The following is a 25,977-nucleotide window of genomic DNA, read 5'->3' as shown; positions in this document are numbered from 1 at the left end:
CGGAAAATTCCTGGTACTCATTTCTGTTAGAGGCTGCGTCGACCCCAGGGCCATAGTGCTGCTGGAAGTATTAGGTAAATTGAGATTAGACTGAAAGCATTGCATTTTTTTCCTGGCTCAAGAAGTAACGATACATTTTTTCCCTTTGAAGAATTACAGTATAATATTTTTGTTTGACGCGAAACGATTGAAAAATAATGTTTATGCGTTATAGTGTACATCGTTGTAAGCTGAGAACCGTGGATAACAGTATCTTACCCATAATGAAATTAAATGTGATGCCAGAAGAATATGTGCTGTGTTTCGTTACGGTGAAGTTAGGCGTCATTTTCATAATTGTTCTCAGCATATTTTATTGCCATGCGATAGTGACTGTAGACGGGGTTTGGATTGGTAATTGGATTTATTAAACACTTACAGAACGTAACTACAAGTAACTATAGCGCCATCAGATTTCAGAATTCCCTTTTCATCGCCTCGTATGACTCGCAGGGTCACTGTGGAGCCAAAGGCTCCTCTAAGTCAGTCACATTGCGACTGACGGTCAGTCAGTCAGTCAGTGAGTCTTGGTGTCGAGCCCCATCTGGGGCTCATGACCAGATATTAATTATTACCCTTTGACAGTTACGGTCTTGCTTCTGTGGGGCGCCCTCTCTGACGAGAAGATGGGTCTGTCTTTTGTATATGCTGCTGGCCCTTGCCAGTGCAGTCTTTCTTGGGTCCAAGTCCCTCGGGACTTGCAAACATATTTTACTGTCTCAGATTTGAGACTTTCCTTTTCGTCGCCTCCTACGACTCGCAGGGTCATGGTGCAGGTATTCCACCCCACCTCCACACCTGGCAGCAGATCCTCGTTATATAGCCTCTGCATGGACCGCACAGAAAACACCGCTTCCAGCAGTTGCCTCATTGTTGCGTGTTAAACGGATGTTACCTAGCAGTGGATGTTTGTCTGGCTCCACATTTCTTGCTTTAAGTAAATATGCTATATTATTTCAAGAAGTTATGTGCCTAGTAATGTGGGGTACATGTAAGTTCTAACAGCTCGAGGGCTTATGGCTGAAGTGCCAAGTATCGGATAGTTCTGTGCTTTACTTGACTTGAAGAAAGCATGGATGCACAAAAGCTTTGTTAGCATTTTACAACAAATACTGTGGAAATAACTGTTTGTACTCCATGTGTCCAGTTGAGATGAAATTGTACTTGTACTTCTAGAGTTATGTTTAATGTAGAATTTAATTCCCAGTATTCTTGTTTCATGGAGAAATAAAATTTTGTTCCTTGTGTTATAGTCCCACAACAAGCCCCACCCGGAACAAAGCAGGTGGTGGCTCCTGCACCTGTCAAGAAGACTCTACCTCTATCTTCACAGTCATCGCCGAAGCCAGCTATCACTAAGCCAGCTCCTCCCCGCCCTGTCTCTCCGCCACAGCCACCTCCACCCCCACCCGAAGTTTGTCTCCGATGGAACAGTTACCACTCCAACATGCAGGCTACATTCCCAAGTCTGCTGAACAATGAGCAGTTCGTGGACGTCACATTGGCTTGTGAGGGACGCAGTATAAAATGCCATAAAGTAAGTACCAAAAAGTTGACTCAGGAGTACATCAGATGTACCTGGGAAATTGGGCAAGAGCTCTTGTGTGCCCCCGAGCATGTGACTTTCGTTTAATCCCATGCTGTCACATAACATGTTTAATGTGTGTCATGCCGCATGCTTCAAAGATAGGTAGCACTAACTTTTGTGTCCCATTAATGACTGATTCTGAACATTAGGAGGAGCACTGACTTAGTATAACTGTCACAGTCATCTTCAGGCGCCACTTAAGTTAGCTGTAGTGGCCCTTTAGGACTTCATCAGGTTGGTGTAGGGGGGGGGGCGTGATTTGCACTTGTAGAATGGGTTAGGGCTAATGGGCTACAGTAGGACCTGAAGATAAATCAGATGTTTTATCAGAAGTCAGTAGATTTCTGGATAAGGAGAACCCTATAATGATTTGTACTGGTCCTTTTGCAGGTGGATTTGATAGGTTAGCTCAGGTAAGGCAGGCACTTGACTCAGTCACAGGCACATTTGAGGGTTGTAACTGAGCTGACCACTCATGTGGCACCCCTTCACTCACTTAGAAGACAAAGTGATCATCAGCACTAGACGTTTATGGAAGCACTTATATCGCAGCACAAACACAATAGTTCCCATCTCTGTAACCAGAAAATTTGAATTAGCACTTCCAGCTTTTCCAAAATACTGTTAATTTTAAATGCTGGACTACCAAATAATGATTTCTTAAAATTAATTATTGGGTTAATGTCAGGAAAGATTAAATGGTTTCAGAGTTGAAGATTTAGAATTTGGGGCTGGATGGCACGCAGGCACATCAAAATTCAGAGTGTTCAAGCCAAGCGTATCTGCAGAAAGTCGTCTGTCCTCAATTTCACAAACTTCAACTAAGGACATGGCCCTCTAGATTCTAATTGGCTGGTTCAAACCATTGTGAGTGCACATGCATCTTTGCTTTCTCAGATCACAGACATAAGTGAGTGATATTTAACTTGGGAGATACTGACTGCTGGTTACCAGCTCTGGTTATGAAGTCTAGAGATAACATCATCCTGGAAATACCCCCGTAAATGTTACAACTTCTGCTGATGTCAAGGCATAGAACTTTGAAAGGAATGCCAGCCCTGCACCCTCGTCTCCTGTTTTCAGTTTTGTAGTGGAGCCCTCAGTCTTGCAGCTAAATGCAAAACTTGACGTAAATCTCACCAAACTTGATGAATCCGAATAAGCCACAAATTGATTTGATGATTGACACACTAATTTAATTAACTTCAAAAAAACAGTTAATTTAATTCACATTAAGGTAAATAAAAGTGCTGAATGTATATGCCCAAATTTGGACAGTTACATTGGGTGTTCTTTGCATGACGGATTCTGAAGATCTGAAGTTCTGTGTGCACTGAATTCCAAAAAAACGTGACTTTCTTCTTTTTTTTAGAAAATATTATGTTTCTGTATATGAGTAAGTTGATCCTTTTTTCAGGTGAAAATTTTAAAGAACACTAAATTTATTGTTTGTCCAAATAAAATTCTTTGGTACACTGATTTTTCTCTGCCACTGGGTGCAGCCCTAATGTCAGCAACATCAGACATCACATTACTAATGTGCATCGGAAGCGCAAAAGATGATCCAGCTTCCGATGGTTGGTGTTTGTAATATGAGGCATTGGTAATACACATTTCGAAGCTGTCGGATAAATTGAAATTGATGACACCACAATACTTGTTCTGTGAAGGAATCCAGGCATTAGTGCAATGTTTTAGATGGTGTGTTGGACATATTGGAGACTACATTGAAGACTGACACGCATGGTTTTCTTGTTTGTGAAATTTCATGTTTTCCGTTTTTATTTGCATGACCTTTGTATGGATGAGATAAATGCTGTTGTGCTTTAAACTGATAATTATTTCGTATTCTCCATCCACTTACATCATTTTGAATGAGTTGTTGCGAAGAGGAGGAGTAAATCACTAAGCAGAACTTTTCAGCAGAATAAGAAATACATATAGATGTGTATGCAGTAATGTATTGAAGTGTGCTTAGAGGCAGAAGTTGATTTTTATGTGATCCTTTAATAATGAGAATTCTGTGATGCTCTTATCCCTGTCTCTGATAGACCATCGAATCAGTCAACCCAGTCTGGACATCTCTCCCATCTGGACTCCATTATCACAGCAGAAGCCAAGAAACTACAACTCCATCCAGTGTAGATTGAGTGTGAATATTTGTTTTCCATGTATTGGTACCATGCAGAGTATGTCATCTCTCTAGCGATGATTTCTGTTTGATAGTTCCCTGGTGCAATGCCTCATACATGTAGAGTTTTGCATGTGTAAATGTTTTGTCTGAGCTCTCGCATATGGTTTGTGCTGTGCTTGGTTTGTATACCCCATCTTGGTGCTGGTATAGGTGTCTGGAGATAGGGACTGGCGCTATCAGTTGGACCCAACTTAGTAGGTTTTACATGAAGATGGAAACAGAATCCAGTCTCTGAAACATGATGTTTTGAAATATAAACAGGACAGTGTTTTTAGATAAAAGCAGGATGATGTATAATGTCCGGAAACATAATATTTGTATTGTATTGACCAGTTTCTGTAACACCTCACAAGCTCTCTTCCAGTAACTGCTGAATGAGTCCGGTAACAGTGCTGTGTGAACTGCTTACAGATGATGCTGTCAGCTTGCAGCTCATACTTCGAGGAACTCCTTAGTCAGAATCCTTGCCAGCACCCTATTGTTCTCATGAAGGACCTCAAGTTCTGGGAGGTGCAGGCCCTAGTTGACTTCATGTACAGGGGGGAGGTGAATGTGGGCCAAGACAAGCTCCCCTCTCTGCTAGCGGCGGCCGAGGCATTGCAGATTAAAGGTCAGGGCCACAAACTGTTGAATTATGCACGTGGTATCAGTACTGCTTTCAAAATTACAGTGTCTTCTAGATTGTGACACTGTGTAGTGTGGTAGATGGTTACTGATGTTTCATAGAAATATGATGTGTCTGTTTTCATGCAGAATTAAAAAGTTGATCAGATACAGGAAGAGGGAGAACAGATAACAGACCTGGGGGCTCTGAAGGTGCCAGGAAACGTGGAGAGGGTGGAGTTGGGGCCCTGAGTAAACCAGTAAGAATAAGGAAGACAGTGTAAAGAAGACTTGACACTTTGGAAATGACCCTTCTAAGGAACAATATTCTTTCATTATTCTCTTAAGTCCTATTGGTTCTGTGATGGGCCTGAATTCCAGTCCCCCATCTCCCAATATCCATATCACTGTCTCACATTTCTACTCTGAAGGAGGAGGCACCAGGTTCCTTTGAAATGCTGGTAAATTGCACGGTGCCACATCCCAGAAGAAGGGCCCTGTTCATAGTTACTACTGTGACAACTTCAAATGTTGCATAAAATTGCTTTGTGTATTATTACATATGGCATTTCATGTAGCAAGAAGAAGTATGTTAGATTTTTGTTTGGCTGTAAATAGCCACAGTAATGGAAATGGGATTTTTTTTTTGCGGCAATTGGTATGCTGCATTGTTATGTTCAATTGCTTATTCTCAGAGGGCCAGTATTGACACATGTTCCTCTTTCAGCTACATACCTTGATGCTAATATTGGTTCCGTCTTCATATGCCCAGCCTACTACACAGCAAGACCTCCTGCAGTTAACCATGGCTGTCTCGGTCATTGTCACAGTATTGTCACAGTAACCATTTCTTTATAGCCAGCTTCTTGAATACTTGCTACCCTTTTACATTTTATGAAATGAAAAAGAAATGGATGCATTCTGAAAGTTTTATTAAACATTACTGGCTCTTCAGACTTTATTGTGTGGATCTGAAACTTGGACACCGAGAACAGATGAGCAGAATTGGGGTCTCAAGAGGTGAAACTGTAGACCATGAGCAGGTTACAGATTATACAGTACATATTCTGACATATGACACCAAAAAGCCGGAATAGTGAGTCTTCATTACTAGGTAACAACTAGGTAAACACATTCCTGCAGCAACTGAAGAAGCAGTCTCATACTTCTGTTGCTATGCAGCAGCGCTGTAAACATGCCTTCCCAACAATAGGCTGTTCCATGCAAAATGGTTATAAGGAGGAGTTCCAAAGCAGGCAGTAGTCAAGTTGAGTTTGAGACTCCAGGATATGAGCTTGGGAGCAGAGGAATAGAATTGAGAGAGTGAGCATTCGAAGGTGATTATGAAGAAATGGCAAGAAAGGAATTAAACTGTGAAAAGATTTCATGTGTGATTTGAAGTTATCCTTGCAGAACTCAACTGACTCATTGCTCTAACTGTCCCAGTTATAACTTCTTGACATGGGCCACATAGAAAACATCATTCTTCTATTGTTACATATGTATTTATCAATGCGGGAACATGTTTACCATGTTTTTGGCTATAAACAGTTTGCATAACAGTAGGTTAGCTTGGTGATATTATGTCTGACTTTTATTCAGAAGATAGCAGAAGGAAATTTCTCCATCTCCAAGTCCATTCAGGCAAATTCTAGGATAGTACTTTCAGATGGACCACAACTTCCCCATAGTCTACGTAATTTACATTTTCTGTGTCAGTGTATGTAACTTGATGTTGAACAGTTACAGTTGATACAGTGTTAAGTAATCAGAATGTCTGTGGACCTGACACGGCAGCTTTCGCAGGTCCCTTATTATCACTGCTATGCAACATTGAGTCATCCGGGTTCTGCAATCTCATTGCAGGATTGGCTGGACCAGCTTCCACTTCTTCATCGCATGATGAGGACTCCCTTCCCCCCACTCTTCCACTTGCAACGGATGATTTCTTGGATGAGTCCACTTCCTCACCTTCCAGTGCCAGAAGAGCCAGGAAGAGGAGAACTATTGCATCTATGCCGACTCCACGACAGGTGGGAAATGTAGCTAAAAATACAATGTCGTTACATGTCATTAAAGATACGTAAATTTTTGGGTCTTTGTGTTAATTAAAATTTGTCATATAAAATAATTTTGTAAATACTTCCATAAACCAACTTGTTGAACTGAGCCCTTCTTGAGAAGCCGCCACTTGTACAGCTACTCAAGAACTTTCCAGCAATTTATGGAACCTGAAGGTTCATTACTGTGTTTGTAAGAGCCCTCCACTGGCCCCATCCTAAGCCAGATCGCCCTAGTCTATATCACCTCATCCTCTCGATGTCTCTCTCTCTCTCTCTCTCTCTAAGATCAATTTTAATATTATCCACACGCCTTTGTCTTGGTCATCCTAGTGGTCTCATTCTTTCTGGCATTCACAGGAATAGCCTGTATGCATTCCTCTTCTCCATTATGTCTACATGATCTGCCCATCTCATCCTCCTTCGCTTGATCATTCTGGTTATTCTTGGTAACGAGTACAAGTTTTGAAGCTCCTCATTACATATGAGTAGTATTCTCCAACTTCCCATCACTTCATCTCCAGCCCAAATATTCTCCTCAGCACCATGTTCTCAATCATCAGTCTATGTTCCACTGTCATATTGAAACATAACATGATATTTATTTACTCAGTACCCTGACATGTTTCAACCTCAAGGAGTCATCATCAAGGGTGTTTTATTAATCAGAACTTTCCATCCAGTCAGTCAAGGTTTCTGCAAGGAAGTTCATTAATTTTAACACCCTCCATTAAAAGTAATAATAACAAGTATGGGGTACAGTGTATTGATGTATTATAATAACAGCATAAATTTTAGAGACCTAAACATTACTGTATATGTTATATATAAACCATAAAAAACTGCATAAATATGTTAAGTTTTTGTCGTTAATTAGATGGTGCAACATGGAATTTCTTGTTTGCCCATAAATAGGGTGACTTCTTTCTCTTGAAAAATATAAACAAATGATAGATTGACAACCAGAGTTTAAAATTTCTAGATAACTTGATTGTAGTGGGTGGGGTTATTAGGAATGTGTATGGACCTCTCTCTGTCCTGGTTAGTATCACCTGTTTATGTCACTAGGCCCGTTAAAATCTGTTTTCTTTAGTGCATGCAATTACTTGAGGTATCAGTTTTAAAGTATTGAATATTTATCCCTTTGACTGCCAGGCTTTGTCATACAGCTACCTGCTTGGTAACAGGTAAAAAGATAAGGCTGCTTGATGGTAAATGCAGTTGAACTGAAATCCCCAGAGTACTTTCTTATAGTAACAACAGGTATATCTCAAATGAAAGTCTGTTCTTTCATTAAAAATAAGTTTGCCACACTGTTGCTACCTATTGACAGAGGTGGTATACTAATTGATCTCTTCAGGTGTGGCAGTTTTGATGCAAGTACCTGAGCCAGTCTATTTGATATGTGACATGCAATGAGTTAAGGGCTTCATGCAAAGAGGTGAGGGCTTCATTGAGGCGTTGCCATAGAATGAACAAAATAATAACATCATCTGTATTTTATGAGTAAGTTCTTATGTTAATAGTTTCATATTCTGTGTACATGTTTTCTGATGTGGAAATGTAAGCTGCTGTTGTCAGTATTGAGAAGTAGCGCAACTTGTTATAATTCAACACAATTTACATATCTTGTGACGAGACAATAATTAACACTAACATGGCTGCCATCTCTCTTTCCATGTCATCAGGAAACCTAAATTAAAATCCATCATACATGAATTTAATATATTCAGCCTTGGCTGACAGAAAACTCTGTAAACTGACCTTGCTTAAGGAGAGTCTTACTTTCTTGGGTGTGATAGTATATAGCTCTGTAGTAGAAGTCCACTGGGTTTAAGCAGGTGCCAAGTAGAGCAAGTTCTTGCTTTTCTAACTCCATGACCTTGAATGGGGCAGTATGTTCATTCCCCTGAAATGTGTGTGTGGGCTTGTGACATAGCATTACAGTTAAGAAGGCAGTGCTATTCATACTCACCCATCTGATGACCTGACTTTGATTAATTTAAGATAACTGCATGCGTTTTCATGTTCTCTGGTGTGAAAATAAATTACACTTGGCCGTTCCATGCACCCTTTACACAAATTGAAACCTTCAGTGCAAATATAACAGTAACAAAACTGTAGAAGAAACGGATGCAGTAATGTTCCATGGTACCATCATATTCCATGCATGGACCTGAACCTATGAAATAATCTGTATTGTGGTATTTCTTGTACAGGTTGGTGCATGAAGTGATCCAGTATTTAACCTGTTAATAAAATTTTATTTCAATTACAGCACTAGAAACTAACATACAGAAAGGAATACCATTGCATGGAGATTTATCCTATGTGAATCAAGTGTTCAGTATGACCACCATTACATGTGGCAGCTTCTTCAGCACGAACTGTGATGTTGTTGGTTACTGGACGGCACATAGCCTCAGTTATCTCTTTGCAGGCCTGAATGATTAGTACTCTCGATTCCATTATTGTTTGCGGCTGTTTCAGAAAAATGTTTTCCTTAATGAATCCCCAAAGAAAGTAGCCACCTCGGTTTAAATCATGACTGTTTGCTGGGTCAGTTCTGTCCATGTGTGAAACGATCAGGAAATCAATTTGAGATGATAACGCAAGTCAGAAGTGTCATGCAGAAAGTCCAAAACAACATTTGTGACCTGGCTCCATCCTGCATGAACCACTGAGTTTGTAATGGAAAACCTGTAGCTAGAAGGTGAGGCATGTAAGTATTGCGCAACATGCTTAAATAGAACTCACTGTCTCTTCAAAGAAAATTGGCCCTAGCAGTCCACGATTTGAGATGGCAACCCATGCTGTAATTCTCGGTGCAAGGTGCACCTTCTCATGAATCACGTGGATTCTCTGACACCCAAAATCACACATTTTGTTTATTAACGACACCATCCAAGTAGAAGTGTGCCTCATCAGAAAACCAAACACTGTTGGACGGTACCTCATTATTCTGACCCCATTCAGAAAATGCCATTGATGTTTGGTGTGAACTGTAAGTTTAAGCAACGCTGTCTTTTTGTATGGATACAGATTCAAATCACTCTTCAGTATTCGTTGTAGTGATCATCTGGATATCCCTAGTTGTGCTGCAGCCTTCTTTATTGATTTAGTGGAGCTTCTTTGCAGCGCCACTCTGACAGCTTTAGTGTTCTCCAGAGAACGTACAATTGAAGGCCAGCAACAATTTCTCTACAACACAGAATCATCATCGTTAAACTGGTTATAAAGTTTATGAATTGTTTTGAATTAAGGCGCCCATCGTTTTTGAAAATGGGCATAAAACCGCCTCTGTGTGACCACATCACTTTTTGTTTCATTAAAGAACAACAGTATTTGTATGCAATGTTGTACAGACAGTCTTCCTTTGCCATCCATCTTGTGTAAATTGGTGCATGAGCAGGAACAGCACAACACTGATGCACTCAGGAAGAATAAGAACTAATGTCCATGATCTGCTGTAAGTGTTACTGTGTTACAAAACATCGTTAATTGCATGGTTAAATAATCAGTACTAACTCAGATACTGGATCATTTCATGCACCAGCCTGTACCTTAGGTCATAACTGTAAGAAGAGTGAAACCAAACCAGAGAAGTTAATGTGTGGTCATGGACAAAAACTCTTCATTTGGGCTTGGTTGCATTCCTAGTTGAAAAAATTGGATCTGGGTTGTTGTATATAGAGACAACCACTTATTGAACTGATGTATAGATATTTATTGTAGTTACACAGGATCCGCATACAAACTTGAATTCAAGGTTGCTTGCTGGAGACTGATAATATAACAACAGTACTAATGCTTGTAATAATGTCACACATACACATTCTACCCCTTCAAAGTCAAAGTCACATTGTGACCGACAGTCAGTCAATAAGTCTTGATGTTTATTACTGTTTGACGTTTACGGTCTTGCTTTTGTGGGGCGCCCTCTCAGACGAGAGGACAGGTATGTATTTTGTATATACTGCTGGCCCTTGCCAGCGCAGTCTTTCTCGGGTCCGAGTCCCTTGGGACTTGCGACCATATTTTACTGTCTCAGATTTGAGACTACCCTTTTTGTCGCCTCCTATGACTCGTAGAGTCAAGGTGGAGGTATTCAATGGTTAAGGCACTATGCTACAAGCCAGAAGGTCGTGGGTTCGATTCCTGGTGAGGTCATTGCATTTTTCAATTGACCTAATCTTTCAGGCTGCATCATGGCTCTGGGATCGACTCAGCCTCTAACAGAAATGACTACCGGGAATGTTCATAAGGGTAAAACTGTGGCCGGTACTTAAAGCTGACAACCTCACCGCCTCTGTGAGTCAGTTTTAAAAAAATGTCGTTCCTGGATGTCACACAACCCTATGGGCCTCCACAACCTTTTACAGGAATAGCATTTTATTCCCGCATGATCGTAGTTATGCCACATGCAGAGCAGCTGCGTAACGTACACGCACTGTCCGAGTTGGTGAATAGATGAGAGAGAGAGAGAGAGAGAGAAGCTGGTTAGATGAAGCTCAGATGAACACCCAGCACAATGCCAAAGCTCATTGGAGACTTGCGTTTTTAAAGTGCAAGGCATTATATACATGGATTTTTATGCTGTGTATCAAGAATTTGCGTACCAAACAGAAGTTGTGTGAACATGAATTCTACAGTTGGAGATGGATTATTGCACTGTGGTTCTGCACTGGAAGTGGTCATTTAATCATTGATCATCAGGACTATAGTTAACCATTATGCACGCATGGAGCAAGTCATGTGATAGGGTACATGCTATGGAGAATATCTGAAAATCAGTTGAACCAATACCCTTATTTTGCCATTCATTTCATTGGACCTAGTACAGGGCTAGTATAAATGATTCATTCGTTTTTAAAACGCTATATTTTCCAAAGCATTACACGTACAGATATGATTGATATATAAAAAGAACCGTAAACTCACCAAGTTTTCTTCACACTCTAGAAATGTTCTATGTGTGCCCCTTGGGTCACACGACACATGTCCAGGCAGTAGTCGAGCTCGTTCCACACATTTTGTAGCATCATCCTGTCAATGGTCATCACTGCAGCATGGATGCATTCCCACAGCTCTGCTAGTGCTCTTGGCAGTGGGCGTACATAAACATGATCCTTAATGTACCCCCAAAGGAAGAAGTCACAAGGCATTAGATCAGGTGATCTGGGGGGCCAAGTGAACAGAGCTACGTCATCCTCACCAACACGCCCAATCCAGCGATGCCGATACCACCACAAAATGCTTTCTTTACATGGCGGTTCTTTTCCGTACTCTCTTTTGAATGCGCGTTGCACTGCTATAACAGACGAACATCTCGCATATTCCAACAAACAAAAACTCTTTTCTTGCTTTGTCGCCATTTTGTAAAGGCACTGAACTCGTGCTGCCAACTGGTACACACAATACAAACGTGGTGAGTTTATGGTTCTTTCTATATATCAATCATATTTGTATGTATAATACTTTGGAAAATATAGCGTTTTAAAAACGAATGAATATTTATAGTAGCCCTGTATATTGTGGCATATAGACCCATTGCTAAGCAGTGACTGTGTAATCAGCGGCTGTTGCTAGGTAAGACCGGAAGCAGTTTGAGGGGTTATAAGCGGGGCAAAATTTAGGCCTTAGTTCAGTTGTGAGACAGTGGCCAGACAGGAATGTCGTGGTTGCAAAAGCTGAAGAATCTCTACTCTAAGAAGCCATTAACCAGGGATCGACCGGTGAAGACAGAGGAACCTGGAAAAGATTTAATGTGTGCTCTAGTGAACTACAAAGTGTGAAGATAAACAATGGCACTGTAAATAAATGTGGTCACGAATTGTGTGTTAAAGTGGTCAAGAAATCCAACCTCCAATCCAAAACCCCATTGACAGTCCCTCATACATGTGACAGTATAAATGTAAATTGGAGTGGGGGGGCAGCACTGTGCAGTGCCAGATGTATTGTGTGTGTCTATTTGCTGTGCAGAACACCATCTCTCCACACCGCAACCCAGTGGGGCGACCACGTCTCATAAGGCCATCTCCACAACCATCTACATCAACCTACCAGCAGGCGTCTGTGGCCTCTGAGCCACCACTTCGGCGAGCCAGGAGATCGGAACCACCTAGTCTTCCTCTTGGGGTTGGTATTTTCCCAATAATGTTACATTAGATTGATTTCAATTGCAGATTCTGTTCAAGAACTCCTGCACACGTTTTTTGTGTGTTTTTCTGGTCCTCAGAAGATGGTGTAGCATTTCAATTACAGATTCTGTTCAAAAACTCCTGCACACGTTTTTTGTGTGTTTTTCTGGTCCTCAGAAGATGGTGTAGCATTTCAATTACAGATTCTGTTCAAAAACTCCTGCACACGTTTTTTGTGTGTTTTTCTGGTCCTCAGAAGATGGTGTAGCATTTCCTCAAACTGTGTGTGTTTTCTGTGATGTGCTGCTGTATAGTCTGATAAGTGTTTAACCCGTTGCCGTGGTTCGTCGTGTATGTTTCGTCAGGGATTTAAATCGTCTGGGGGGGTTCGGCGTGTATGTTTCGTCCAGCTGCACACCTATGTTATAACGCCCATAATAATTGATGGTTTTGCTGTAGATTGTTGGATTTTTCGCTGGCCTGTTGTCACAAGAACAGAGTATACTAAGCCAACGAGTTTAGCTGAGATAAGTCATCGTTACATATGCCTGTCTTGCAGCAAATTCGTGTTGCTTCTTGTAGGGGTTTCGTCACTCAGTGGCGTATTTGCTTTGCTTGTGAAGTAATAAACACCAGAGAGGTGATGTGTGCTGTTGTATATAATATCATATTGCCCTGAGCTGGCCACACAAACACATTCCATTGGAATTCTTAGAAGAGGGTTGTCCAAAATGTTATTCTCGTAAAATCGATTGCTTTCGCACAGTACATAGCACCCATTTCTTAGAAATACGCCACAATTTAAGGCAGAACACTGTGGTCACCCCCTGAGACGATACGGATGTGTGTGGGGGAGGGAAAAGTACTCATTATCGCTCCAGTTGACGCCATTTTATCGTACTGACCTTGGTGGTCGTTTCGAGAGCCAGCTCTGTGTTTAGACTAATGCTTCAAGGCGTCACCTGCTTACATAGCCGAGATACCGGGTGCTCATATTATAAGGCAAGGTTATAAAACCAACTTTTAAGATCATTTTAGTGAAAGTTTCATCCTTCAAGGCGTACCATTCTCTGCTCAAATACTAAATAACATGCTTCCATTGAAGATATAAAGGGGGTTCATATTATAAGGTAAGGTTATAAAACCACCTTTTAAGATCATTTTAGTGAAAGTTTCATGTTCCTATCTCATAGAATTTAAGAACAATGATGAATAAATAATTTTCGAGCAAAATTTAAATGGCCGGCTGAATATATTACCGCAGGAGCCACGGCCGCGGAATTTAAATGACCACGTCAAAAGGTTAAACATTAGTGATTTTGTGCTAAACTACACAGTTACAACCAGAAGGTAAGTACCATGCATGACAAGTGATGGCATATGGTCACATGAGACGTAAGGCATAGTTTTTGGAAGTACCTCAGTGTGTGCAGTCTGTCATGAGAATGACCTGTGGTACTGTCGGTGTTGGACTCTGTAATTAGTTCAACTGTTGCAGATCACAAAATTGTGAAGTCAGTGAACTTTATTTCAAGAATTTGTTTCAGTGATAAACAAGAATTTTTTTAAGCAAATAGCAGTTGATTAATATCATCAGAAATTTTTACCTAACACTGAGAAATTGTTGTTTATATGCATTGTTTGTGAAATTTTACTCAGAAGAGCACTTACACCTCACTTTTACATCATTACTTATGCAGCACTTGAATCCACAGCAGAAATTTACAAAATTCAAAATTATGGAATTCATAGCTCCAAAAATTGGCTGTATTTTACTGTATGCATGTTGAAAAATGCATATGATGCTTGAAAACGTCAGTCATATGGTGAGATTGGTTGTTCATTATTTCTGCAAGTTCTCTACTGAAGAATGCTTCTTTTTCTGTTAGCAGGAGATTAAGATAGAGCCAGTGGATATTGACATTAGCAATGATTCTATGGACCCCGTTGATGATGGATTTGACATGAACAAGGTTAGTTGTAACTATTGAACATATGTGAGTCATCTACATAACCTTTGTACCCACCTGTAGTCAGTTGTATAAAATATTTTAATCTAATAATGTAAGATGATGGTATTGGTCATCTGAAGGCTTCATTAGATTCTATTAAGGACTGCATCCTATCACATATACGTGAAACATATGTATATAAATTTTACCATCAATGCAACAGCACTTTATTATTTATTTATTTATTTATAAAGCACTCGCTACATGTTTCGACCTCAAATGGGTCATATTCAGGTGCTGCAAATTTCTCCCATACTATTACTGAACTGAAACACGAGCATTCCCATTTTTCCAAATGGTTCGTACTACACCCGTCCCCACACGCTTCACTTCGACGCGGTGTATGCCTCGACTAAATTCAGCGGAATGAGTCTTACATCCCAGGGGTACACGGGTGTTGGCTCGCTTACGTCGTTTTTTGGATGCGGGCTCGATCGGTTAACCCCCTAGCACAGGTTCCACAGGAACACCCTCACTACCTGGCTTCTACTCACTAACTGACCTCTTACCCCCGCTGCTGCTTCCAGAAACCACGTTCTTAGCCATCTCGAACTTTCCACTGGGAGGTTTTCATGACTAAATACCCGGACACCTTCCGGTCTGCACACCTTCTAGAAGTTTCTCGAAGCTTCGATCCACAGGTCCTCCACCCCCACAGGCACGGACGAAAGAAGGTATACCTACTCCCCCTTGAATGCAATGGACTCACCAACCTCCCTTCTGTCCCTCGCAACAAAAGGCCAATTCAGAGGACCATGATCCCTCCGGGGCATCTCATTTCTACAGCTAAACTTAACCGTTACTTACAAACAAATAAGACTTTCCGTGAAGGATGCGTACGGTTACAGTACAAATTAGCTTCTATTCAGTTCACAGTCTAAATAAAACTTAGACTAGACCTTGGTTAAAATTAACAATAAAATGCAATGAGATAAGTATAAAATCAACATACAAATCATATATGTGATACAGTTGTATACATAACAATAGGTTAAACCTAATTTAATAATTAGGTGATCTTAAAATCACAATTTGATATTTAAAATTATTTAAAAGTTATTTTAAAAATGGTCTTTCAAAGTGTTATGAGCTGTGCGTAGCTTTGTGTTTGTTACTGCAGTAGGTCTTGCATAGGCTTCGTCTAATTTCTTCTGCCGTTAGCTGCATTGGCTTGCTATACTAGTATTGTAACCATTCTCCCAGGGAGTAGGTCACTCTTCTTTTGTGTTGTCGGGAGCCAGTGGTTAATGTGTGCTGCCTACATTATGCGGTTCCTTGAACCGTGTGGTTCTTACTGTAGTTTTACAAGTTCCTGTAACTGCATGTACAGTGCTTCTGAGAAGTTTGACTTTTTATTCTTCGGTTTGTGCTGTTTTTCGGTGATGACCTTAAGCTTGTTAATTGAGAAATTGAACAAATATAAGAGAAAATGATGAAATTTTCTTTTCAGACTTACGATGGAAGCAGAGGAGGTGGTGATGCAAATGGCTCCAGTAAGCGACCAAATGATGTGGTGGGAGGCACTGAAGGAGGGGGTAAACAAGAAATCACTGGTAACCTCTCCGATGACAACAGAACAGCTACAAGCAGACATGGTGTGTGTTAGAACTCTGGTAACTCCTTCCTTCCAAAGGGTACTGAGACAAATATTCGGATGTATGTGACCAGGCCCAAATAAGTCCTGGGCGCTAGCTCACCATAGCACCAAAAATTTTCATGATTTTCTTGCATTACTGCAAGCATATGATCTGTCAGAGATGACATGCAGAATCACTTGTAATTTACTGTGCTTTAAGAATTTCATATCTTTATCTCCTCTCTTTTCTTTTCTCTTACTCTCCCATCCGTTTTATTTGTCCATCCTCTAATGTTTCTTGTGCCCTCTTTCATGTTACAACAGTTCTCTCAACCAAATTCTTACATTCTGCCCCTCCTCTCATATTTCTGTTGGAATCCAGCAAATTACCATCTGAGGTTTTATGTTTTAGCCCTCTGTATGGAATTCTTCATGTTCTCTATTCACAGACAGTGCTCACCCTATGAGTTGAAGTACACTGTATGTCAGGCCAATCCCACCATGTGAAGAAATCTTACCACTGGGTCCATAAATGTCGTGTCCTCCTACAGATGCCACCCAGATACAGAGAAGCTTTTAACTCTCTGACTCTGAGCACCTCTGCGGCTGGCTTTCCTGTGCCACTTTCACCAGTACACTGGCAGTTTGCTGTATTTGATACTAGATAAATGAATGGCAGACATGCATCCAAGAAATTTCAAATTGTAGTGACTGGGAAGACTACTTGGCTCACAATGCCGTCAGGAAGGAAAACTGTTGACCTTGTCAGGCCATAGTCTTCAGTGACCCATCTCTTGTATGTGATTTTGGGTGTGGGTATACAGCTTATGAGGACGAAGGCATTCAGTGTTGCATGTCAGAGCTGGGAGGTTGAAATGTAGAGTGTTGCTTTTCACTCGTTCTCCATTTATGTTTCAAACGTAGTGAGTTAAGAGTCTGGTTTCCACGGAAGAATGGCTGGCCCAGTACAGAGGCATGGCAGCAGATATGTTATTGAACTGCATTTACTGAGGAATATTGCCATGTGTTCCATTTTTGTAAGTCAGTAGTGCACCCCTCATAAATGGCCTTTATGCTTCATTCTTGTTTGAGCAGTCATCTTCAGTCCTTTACTGGTAGAAAAACGCCCGTTTGTTATTTCATGGCATTGCTAGTAGCTAGAGTGTGTAATGACAGATGAATGAAAGAAGTGGTCGTGGCTTAATTGAAGTAATTTCTTGGTTCTTGGAGTGACTGAAGAAAACCGCAAAAAGCCATAGGCTGTGCCCCAGCTGAGATTTACCGAGCACCTCAAATATGAGTACAGAGCATTACCACCACTCCATCCATGTGATGTTTTGTTGTATCCCAGTATTTCAAGAATACTCAGTTTCACCAAGTGGTAAGCTGAATCATGATACGGTGTGGGGTTAAATTAACAGGTGACAACAGAAAGATTATGTAAAACAGTATTTTATTACAAAGATAATAAATATTTGATGAAATATAGGGGAACTATAAGCACTCTACCAAAGGGTGTCCTGACTTGCAGCGTTTTTTAGGTCTTTCATATCTGAAGCTACAATGTGAAGTACTTTTTACATATGTTGAGGGGACCACACAGTAATTTGTTTAGTCTGTGTACTGGGTTGGCTACATCCTATAAGTTAGTCCACCACAGCTTTGAAAGGATATTTAAAATACCTTTTTGCTGTGTTCTTTAACTACCAAATGCATATGACTGTTGTACAATTACAAAATGCACGCACCTCCACCCATACATATGCAACAGTTTGTTTCTGATTTGCTAAACAGTGCTGTTCATTACTTGCACTGTATACTTTCAAGTGATAAGATTAATGAATAATGGGGATTTGGAAGGGAGTGGTCTTGGCCTAATTTAAGGGTCAGAGTTAGATTCCTGTTACAATCAAGAATTTTGTTTTCATGTCGTCCAAACTAGCTCTGGGGCCCACCCAACCTCCTATCCACTGGGTACTGAGAGTAAAGCAGCCTGGACATGAAGANGCAGCATATGTTATAATTCTTTGCTAAGTAACCTGTGTTATTGATACTGCAGTGCACACTTCTGACTTTGTATCACAGTAAAAAAAAAAGTCACTGAACAGCATGTTGATGTTCAGAGTTGTGACACTGTGTAGTCTTGTAGGAGGATATCATTGGTTTTGGAGGAATGTGCTGATTCCATTGTCAACAGTACACATTGTTGTGACGTAGGAAAACTGAAGCTCAGCAATCACTACCATGAAAATTTCAAAACTAGCAATATACGAGAATGACGTTTTTCAATTCAAGACAAAACTTTTATGTACTAGATATCTTTTGCTACTGTTATCAGAATTTAAAATATAGCAACTTTTCACAGTGCACTACTTACCTGTTTTGATACCTGATCCTGATGCTGCATACAGAAATAGAGAAAGTTTGAATGTGGGTAGAAAGAGGTGGAGAGAGAGATTTTGTTGACAGGTTGATTCATATTAGCACTGCGAACCAGGCTTCAAGGCTGAAAAGCCGGTGCTTCAGTCAAGATCAAGATGGCTTGTACAATCTTTATGTGTTGCATCCTGTTATGTGCCCAGTACAGTGCATATTTTTTTCATTAAAGTCTTAATTAAAACCTTAAAACATGAAATGTTTTGACCCATATTGCCTCATCATTGGGTGTACTGCTTGTTCTTAGGTGCTGAACTTGTTTTTAATGTGGATCCAGATTATGAATATGACTACAGAACTCTTGGTATTATCCACTTTTTAGTTCAATTATGATTATTTAAATTACTGTATATCTAGTTTAAGGTTAAATTATTGTCAAATATGGATTAAAAATATATGTATGTATCCAGTTATTTTGCTGGTATACAGGTTGCTCTGGTCTGGTTAATTTTTAGGTGGGTACGATGTTATGAGGGGCATAAAGACCTCATGCCAACATAAAAGAGAGCTCACTTTGTCCATGAAGACCAGTATTGATCCAAACGTTAAATCCTATTTTAAAACTTACTCTAAAATTCTGTCTAATGTCATTAGGGCAGCCAAAAATCTTTATTATAATGGATTAATTTCGAATTCTAACAATAAAATTAAAACCACGTGGAATATTATTGAAATGGTTACTGGTAAGAGAATCAATAATATTGAAGTGCAGTTCTTAAATGTTGAAGGGAAGCTAACTGAAATAACTGCCAATTCTTTAAATAACTACTTTCTGACTATAGTAGATAGAATTAACAGCAATAATGCTAAGAGTGATCATTTTATAGAGTTTGATATTGATAAACATTGGGGTTATTTCCGACTCCTTTCCCTGAAATTAAACTTAAACCTACATCTGCTAAAGAAATTGAAAACATAATTAAGTCATTAAGCCCCAAAAATTCTAATGGGTATGATGAAATTTCGGTCAATATTCTAAAAACTAGCGCACCTGCTGTTATTTCTCCTTTAACTTACATCTGTAACAGAGTATTTTCAATGGGTGTTTTCCCCACTCGTTTGAAATACTCTGAAATAATACCATTATTTAAAAATCGTGATAAAACGAATGTGATGAAGTATAGACCTATATTGTTACTTACATCCTTTTCAAAAGTTACTGAAAAGGTTATATTTGTAAGATTGCTCTGTCACATAAAGAATAACAATATGTTATCCAGTCACCAATATGGTTTCAGGTGTGATTCATCCACAGAACTCTCTTCTTATAATTTAATTAATTGAATAATAAAATACCAGTTGGAGGCATTTTTTGTGACCTAAATAAAGCCTTTGGTTGTGTTAATCATGATGTACTGTTATCTAAATTGAAGTTTTATGGAATAATAGGAAATGCTAATGCGTTACTAGAATCCTACCTTCATGGTAGACATCAAAGAGTTTTAACTAATAAGAGGTGCACTCACTCAAGTTGGGGTAAGATTGTCAATGGTGTTCCCCAGGGATTGATCTTAGGTCCTTCATTGTTTTTGTTATACATTAATGATCTGTCAAATATTATATAAAGCGTAAATCAATCAATACCTATTCTTACCAATAATACCAGTATTATTGTTAAGAACTCTAATCGTATTGAGAGTATGAAAAAACGAACTAAATTTAATATTCAAAAATATAAATGAATGGTTCAAGGCTAACTTACTGACATTGAATCTCAATAAAATGTATTGTAACATGTTTTGCTACTGAAGACAACGTTTGGATTGTTAATTGATTTATTTAACAACCTACAAGTCGTACCTACAATTAATTATAACCCTGTTGCAGGTTTACACAATTTACAAACCCTACACACTATTCTATTCACTCTGTCCTCAGTAGTCTTCACTGATTAATAACGTGGGAGCTATACAAGTCTGTGAATTACACACTCCCAATATAACTGTACTACAGCGCACACAAAGTCTTGAAGGCACACAATAAGTCTTCACTGGCTGACTTCTCAGTTATCGCGCACTATCACATAAAATCTTCTCACCACACGTTCGGGTCTTCTTTCCGCAACTTCTGAAACTGGATCTTCTGCCACGTTAGCAGGAAACCGCTTGAGACGAGCTGGTCTTAGAGGAGTGTATGTAGCAGTTGGAGAACGGACAACGGGAAGAAAAAGGAACGGGGATGTATCGTTAGGCTGTTTGGGATGAACAACCTTTAGAAGGGAGCAGTGTGACATGGATGGTGCAACGGGAAGTAGGGGTCACTTGAACTCTGCGGTCTCATGAGTGACGTCACATACCCCCACTCCTTCCATCAGTACACAACACTCAGTAAACACCCCCTCCCCCAAGGTGACGTAACAGAACTTCCCACAGTGATGTAACAAGGGATACTGCGGTTACTACACAGCAGTAAACAACTCTCAACAGTGTTGCCCAGGAACGCCTGTAAACATGGTGATTACGCACTGGGGAAGCGAGGCACATTTTCCACTGTCTGGCTGAGGGTTTATAAGAGAGACTTGACTGCCTAAGCAGTTAGTTGAAATATAGCAGCAGTCACAGAAAGAAGACCCGAACGCGTGGTGAGAAGATTTTATGTGATAGTGCGTGATAACTGAGAAGTCAGCCAGTGAAGACTTATTGTGTGCCTTCGAGACCTTTCATGCGCTGTATTACAGTTATATTGGGAGTGTGTAATTGACGGACTTGTATAGCTCCCGCATTATAAATACGTGAAGACTACTGAGGATAGAGTGAATAGAATAGTGTGTACTTACTTACTTACTCATGGAGCTGAGCCCTTCTGGAGGAGCCGCCATTTCTGCAGCTACTCAAGAACTTTCCAGCAATTATGGAACCCGAAGGTTCATTATCATGCTCACAAGAGCCCTCCACTGGTCCCTATCCTGAGCTAGAGCTATCCAATCCATACCATCCCATCATATATCTCTAAGATCCATTCTAATATTTTCCACCCACCTACGCCTTGGTCTTCCCTGTGGTGTCTTTCCTTCTGGCTTTCCCATAAAATGTGTAAACCCGAAACAGTGTTACAATTAATTGTAGCTACGACTTGTAGGTTGTTAAATAAACCAATTAACAATCCGAACGTTGTCTTCAGTAGCAAAACGCGTTACAGTATTTTATGCATTTCTCAACCAAGAATAGTAATACAATGGACATACCTATCATATATAGTAACAGTCAAATTGCTATAGCCGCTGATATCAAGTTCCTTGGTCTGATGGTTGATAATGCACCATCATGGAAAGGACAAACTGACTGGCTCATGTCCAAACTGGGTTCAGCTTTCTATGCAATTAGGGCTATTAAACCCTGTATGTCATTAGAATAAATGAGATCAGTATATTTTTCATATTTTCAGTCTATTATGACATAGCCTGATTTTCTGGGGTAATTCACCCTTCTACATCCATATCTTTGGACTACAGAAGAGGGTAATAAGGGTCATCACCAATTCTAGAAGTAGAGATTCTTATAGGGAGTTGTTTAACAGACTAAAGATTCTGCCCCTTTACTCACAGTACATTTTTTCCATTTTCTTATTTATGGTCAAAAACAAAGATCTATTTTTATCTAATTCTGAGATTCGTACAATCAACACAAGACATAGTAATAACCTCCATTATCCCTCGTGTAACTTAACTGTCTTTCAAAAGGGAACATATTTTGGAATTAAAATTTTTAATAAACTTCCACCTAATATAAAAGACCAAGCTCATGAGATTAAAAAATTTAAGGTCTGCTGTTAAAAGATTCCTATTTTTAAATTCGTTTTCATTGGACAGATATTTCAACTGTGACAGAGTTTCGGATTTGTTACAGGTGGTAGTTGATAGTGCTTCATTGTTATAGATAATGGTTTTAGTTCATGTTGTGTATTAATATTGTAACGTGTTTCGTTACTGAATACGCCGTAGAGATCGTTAATTGGTTTATTCAACAATCTACAAGAAACGGGTACAATTAATTATAACACAGTTGTGGGTTTCCACACTTTACAAACCCTACAACCAAAGTCTTCACGTACTAATAACGCGGGAGCTATACAAATCTCCCTGAATTACACACTCCAAATATAACTGTACTACAGCACTCACTAAGTCTCGAAAGCACACAATAAGTCTTCTGCTCGCTGACTTCTTAGTTATCGCACACTCACAGGCTGCTACCTTGAGAACTGTTGATAACACACTGACTCTCGCTTGCTGCTCAGCCGGCTTTTATTCCGTTCGCTGTTGCTAGTGTCGCCCGCCACGTCACTACTGTGACGTGGTGTATAGCCTAGCAACACTGTTACCGCGCGTTGCACGTTACATCACCGTGGAGGGGATGGGGGGAAGGGAGCGCTACGTTACCGCCACATGCCACTGGGGAGGTAGGGGTCCTCCGTTGCGCAACATGTCACAATATTTTTATATGGCTAACTGGTATGACATTACACAATTGTGATGCAGTATGTGATCATGTTTACTCATGTTGACTATTTCTATATCCACTGGTGTTTAACCATGTAAAGATTTATGGAATGCTGAGTAAATGAATGAATGATCTCTTGTATGTTCTCATGCTTTATCTCCCATTTAATTGGGTTGCAAGTTGGGTGTACTGGGACTGTCGTTGAAACATTGTAATCATATGGTATATGCAGAATTGTCTTGTAGGTGGTCTTTTGGACTCAGCCAGAGTTTAAATGTAAATATCTATATTTGTATATTTTTATAACAAATTGTTGTGTCAACAGATGTGAAAATGCTCAATGTAAGATCAAGATATTTTGTCCTAGTTTGACCTCAGAAGTTTGAGAATTGGCACATGCTTACTCAGAACTTATAAATGTTGATTTTTGAAAGGGGATACCTTGCTGGTTGCGACAGACAAGCAGTGTTCATCTTGTGGCTCTCTGTTACAGACTCAGATCACATGGACTATGGCAACAACAATGGTATGAACTCGGAATCAACTGTGACTCCAAGAGGTGGGGAAAGCAAGACAGAGATCCAAGATTACTCGTATACGGAAGGGAGTACTGATGATCCAGGAATGTCTTCTTCAGATATAAATCCGACATACCCAGAAGTGGTAGTGAACCCCAGGGCCGACAGTGCTTCATCAGATAGCATTCTTGGACACTTGTAAATCAGGCTGCAGCCACTATGATATTTTGACTGATTTTATATATACATAAAGTTCCCTATTAGTAATGTACTCTTGCCAAAGGCTTCCTTTTGTATGTCTTAACATGAACTGACATGAGTGCACCACAGTTCAGTGTGACTACTTTATATTGTCCATAAGAGAGTTTGTTGGCTGTAGTATTCACAGCGCTGATAGAGTTCCTTTTAAGTTCTGCAGATTCAGTATTTCTCGAGTTGTTAGCGAGGCATATAATTTTATAAGACAAATTTATAATATACTGTTCATTGAAAAGTGACTTAGTCAGTCAGGAAGCTTGATCCAGAAATATGTCAGACTTACCTGTTATACTTGATGCAGAGAGGCTGTACAAAAACACATTTTGCATCTATAGCCTGTTGCTTAAAAAGAGCATGAAGCTGCTGTAACCAAGACGAGGGAGCAGGCTGTCTTTTCAGAAGCAGGTGACATTTAGCATAGACATTAAATTAAAAGTGGCTAGGAATTATCAACAAAAAGCTAGTGTGTAGTTGTGACAATGCTGCTTTGTATGGTTACAGCATTAGAACATTGTGGATGTGTACTGTATTCATATTCCTGAACAAATAAATGACACTTATTCAGCTGAACATTTCCTTCTTCTTGATCTGCTGCTGGTCTGTCCTTAGCCACATAAATCCAGGCAACACAATCCATTTTAATATTATTCTCACATCTATGCCTAGAAGTCAGCCCAAACTGTCTTTCACATTCATCTTTTCAGGCAAAAATTCTGTGTGCCTTTTATATACCACCCATCTCCTACTCACCTGATGTCATTTTGATAATGTGTCATGTCCAGTGCAAGTTATGAAGCTCATCATGAAATTTTCTCCAATCTCCTGTCACTTCCTCTCTCTTAGGGCTGATACACCATACATGATAGTAGAAGCTCTTTTGGAAAGACTTACGGGAAAGTTGACTTAGATACTTACTGTCTTGAACAGGAAACAGTGCATACTGCTTACAGGACTGTTAACTGGCCACTGCACATCAAGACTGCACCTAATTTTACGTGCAAGCAGTGTGTGCAGGAGTGTGCACAGCTATGGCTGAGCATAGAATGAAGGTCTTTGGCTATGTACGGCTGGAGCTGATAGATATTAGCAGGACTTGAGCGAAACAGGTTTGGGCTGTAACATTGGGGTTGCACTCTTTAACCCGTTGCCGTGGTTCGTCGTGTANTGCTGAAATACTAAACAACCTGCTTCCATGGCCGAGATACAGGGCGCCCATATTATAAGGTAAGGTTATAAAACCACCATTTAAGATCATTTTAGTGAAAGTTTCATGTTCCTATCTCATAGAATTTAAGAACAATGATGAATAAATAATTTTCGAGCAAAATTTAAATGGCCGGCTGAATATATTACCGCAGGAGCCGCGGCCGCGGAATTTAAATGACCACGTCAAAGGGCTAAAGGGCCTTCGTGAGAAAGGGGTGCACAGTGGACTGAGTAGAGGTATGAGTGCTTCAGGTGACATGAGGGTCACCCCTCCCCCAATGTTAGTATTCAAGGAAGGTGTTTCACTTATTTTTGAAGCATTGCATTTTACATGATGTGAATAAGTTCCATACAGTGTACCAGTTTTTAATATGAATAAAACCCTTATGTGTTTCAGCCAAAATGTAAAGGTTTTATTTGTATTAAAAACTGTCGCACTTCATGGAACTTGCTCTTTATTAATATTGTCACGTTATAGTGTGACTATAGACAGGGGTTCAATTGGCAGTCTGTTTTATTGAACTCTTACAACCCATAACAGCAAGTAAGGGTTATGCTCTCACTGTTCTACACACTTCACAAATCACTATACATGGGGAAGTCATAAAATTGTAATTATCACCCAGAAGAAACAGAGAGACAGGTGCAAGAAATTGTGAGTTAGTCCTCTACATATGCCCCCTGCAAGGCCACACATTTTCCCAAACAATGCATCAGCTGCTGGATACCTTGATCATAGAAGGTCTCATTTTGACTGTTTAGGAAGTCCTCCACTGCAAAAAAGACATCATCATCTTGGAATGGCTTACCACGAAGTGCCTTCTTTAGCCGTGGAAAGAGGAAGAAGTTGCTCGGTGCCAGGTCTGGTGAATGTGGTGGATGGGGGAGAATTTCATATCCCAAACTTG

General features: G+C 40.0%; 1 protein-coding gene across 4 annotated transcripts in view; it reads left to right on the top strand.

The window, feature by feature from the left end:
• LOC111868663 (protein tramtrack, alpha isoform) overlaps positions 1-24,433 on the top strand; it is a 158,041-nt gene extending 133,608 nt beyond the window's left edge. For 3 of the 4 annotated variants that reach the window (XM_023859532.2, XM_023859534.2, XM_023859535.2), the window contains 7 exons: positions 1,293-1,576; positions 4,233-4,431; positions 6,291-6,457; positions 12,467-12,622; positions 14,514-14,597; positions 16,087-16,231; positions 23,581-24,433. In XM_023859532.2, coding sequence (XP_023715300.1) covers positions 1,293-1,576; positions 4,233-4,431; positions 6,291-6,457; positions 12,467-12,622; positions 14,514-14,597; positions 16,087-16,231; positions 23,581-23,807 — 1,262 coding nt within the window. In that variant the 3' untranslated portion in view covers positions 23,808-24,433. The remainder of the gene's footprint in view (positions 1-1,292; positions 1,577-4,232; positions 4,432-6,290; positions 6,458-12,466; positions 12,623-14,513; positions 14,598-16,086; positions 16,232-23,580) is intronic. The other variant, XM_023859531.2, reaches the window with a different exon arrangement.
• The last annotated feature ends 1,544 nt before the right edge of the window (positions 24,434-25,977 follow it).

The sequence above is a fragment of the Cryptotermes secundus genome, unplaced genomic scaffold (genome assembly GCF_002891405.2).
Source record: "Cryptotermes secundus unplaced genomic scaffold, Csec_1.0 scaffold791, whole genome shotgun sequence".
NCBI lineage: Eukaryota > Metazoa > Arthropoda > Insecta > Blattodea > Kalotermitidae > Cryptotermes > Cryptotermes secundus.
This window is presented reverse-complemented; position numbering and strand designations above follow the sequence as displayed.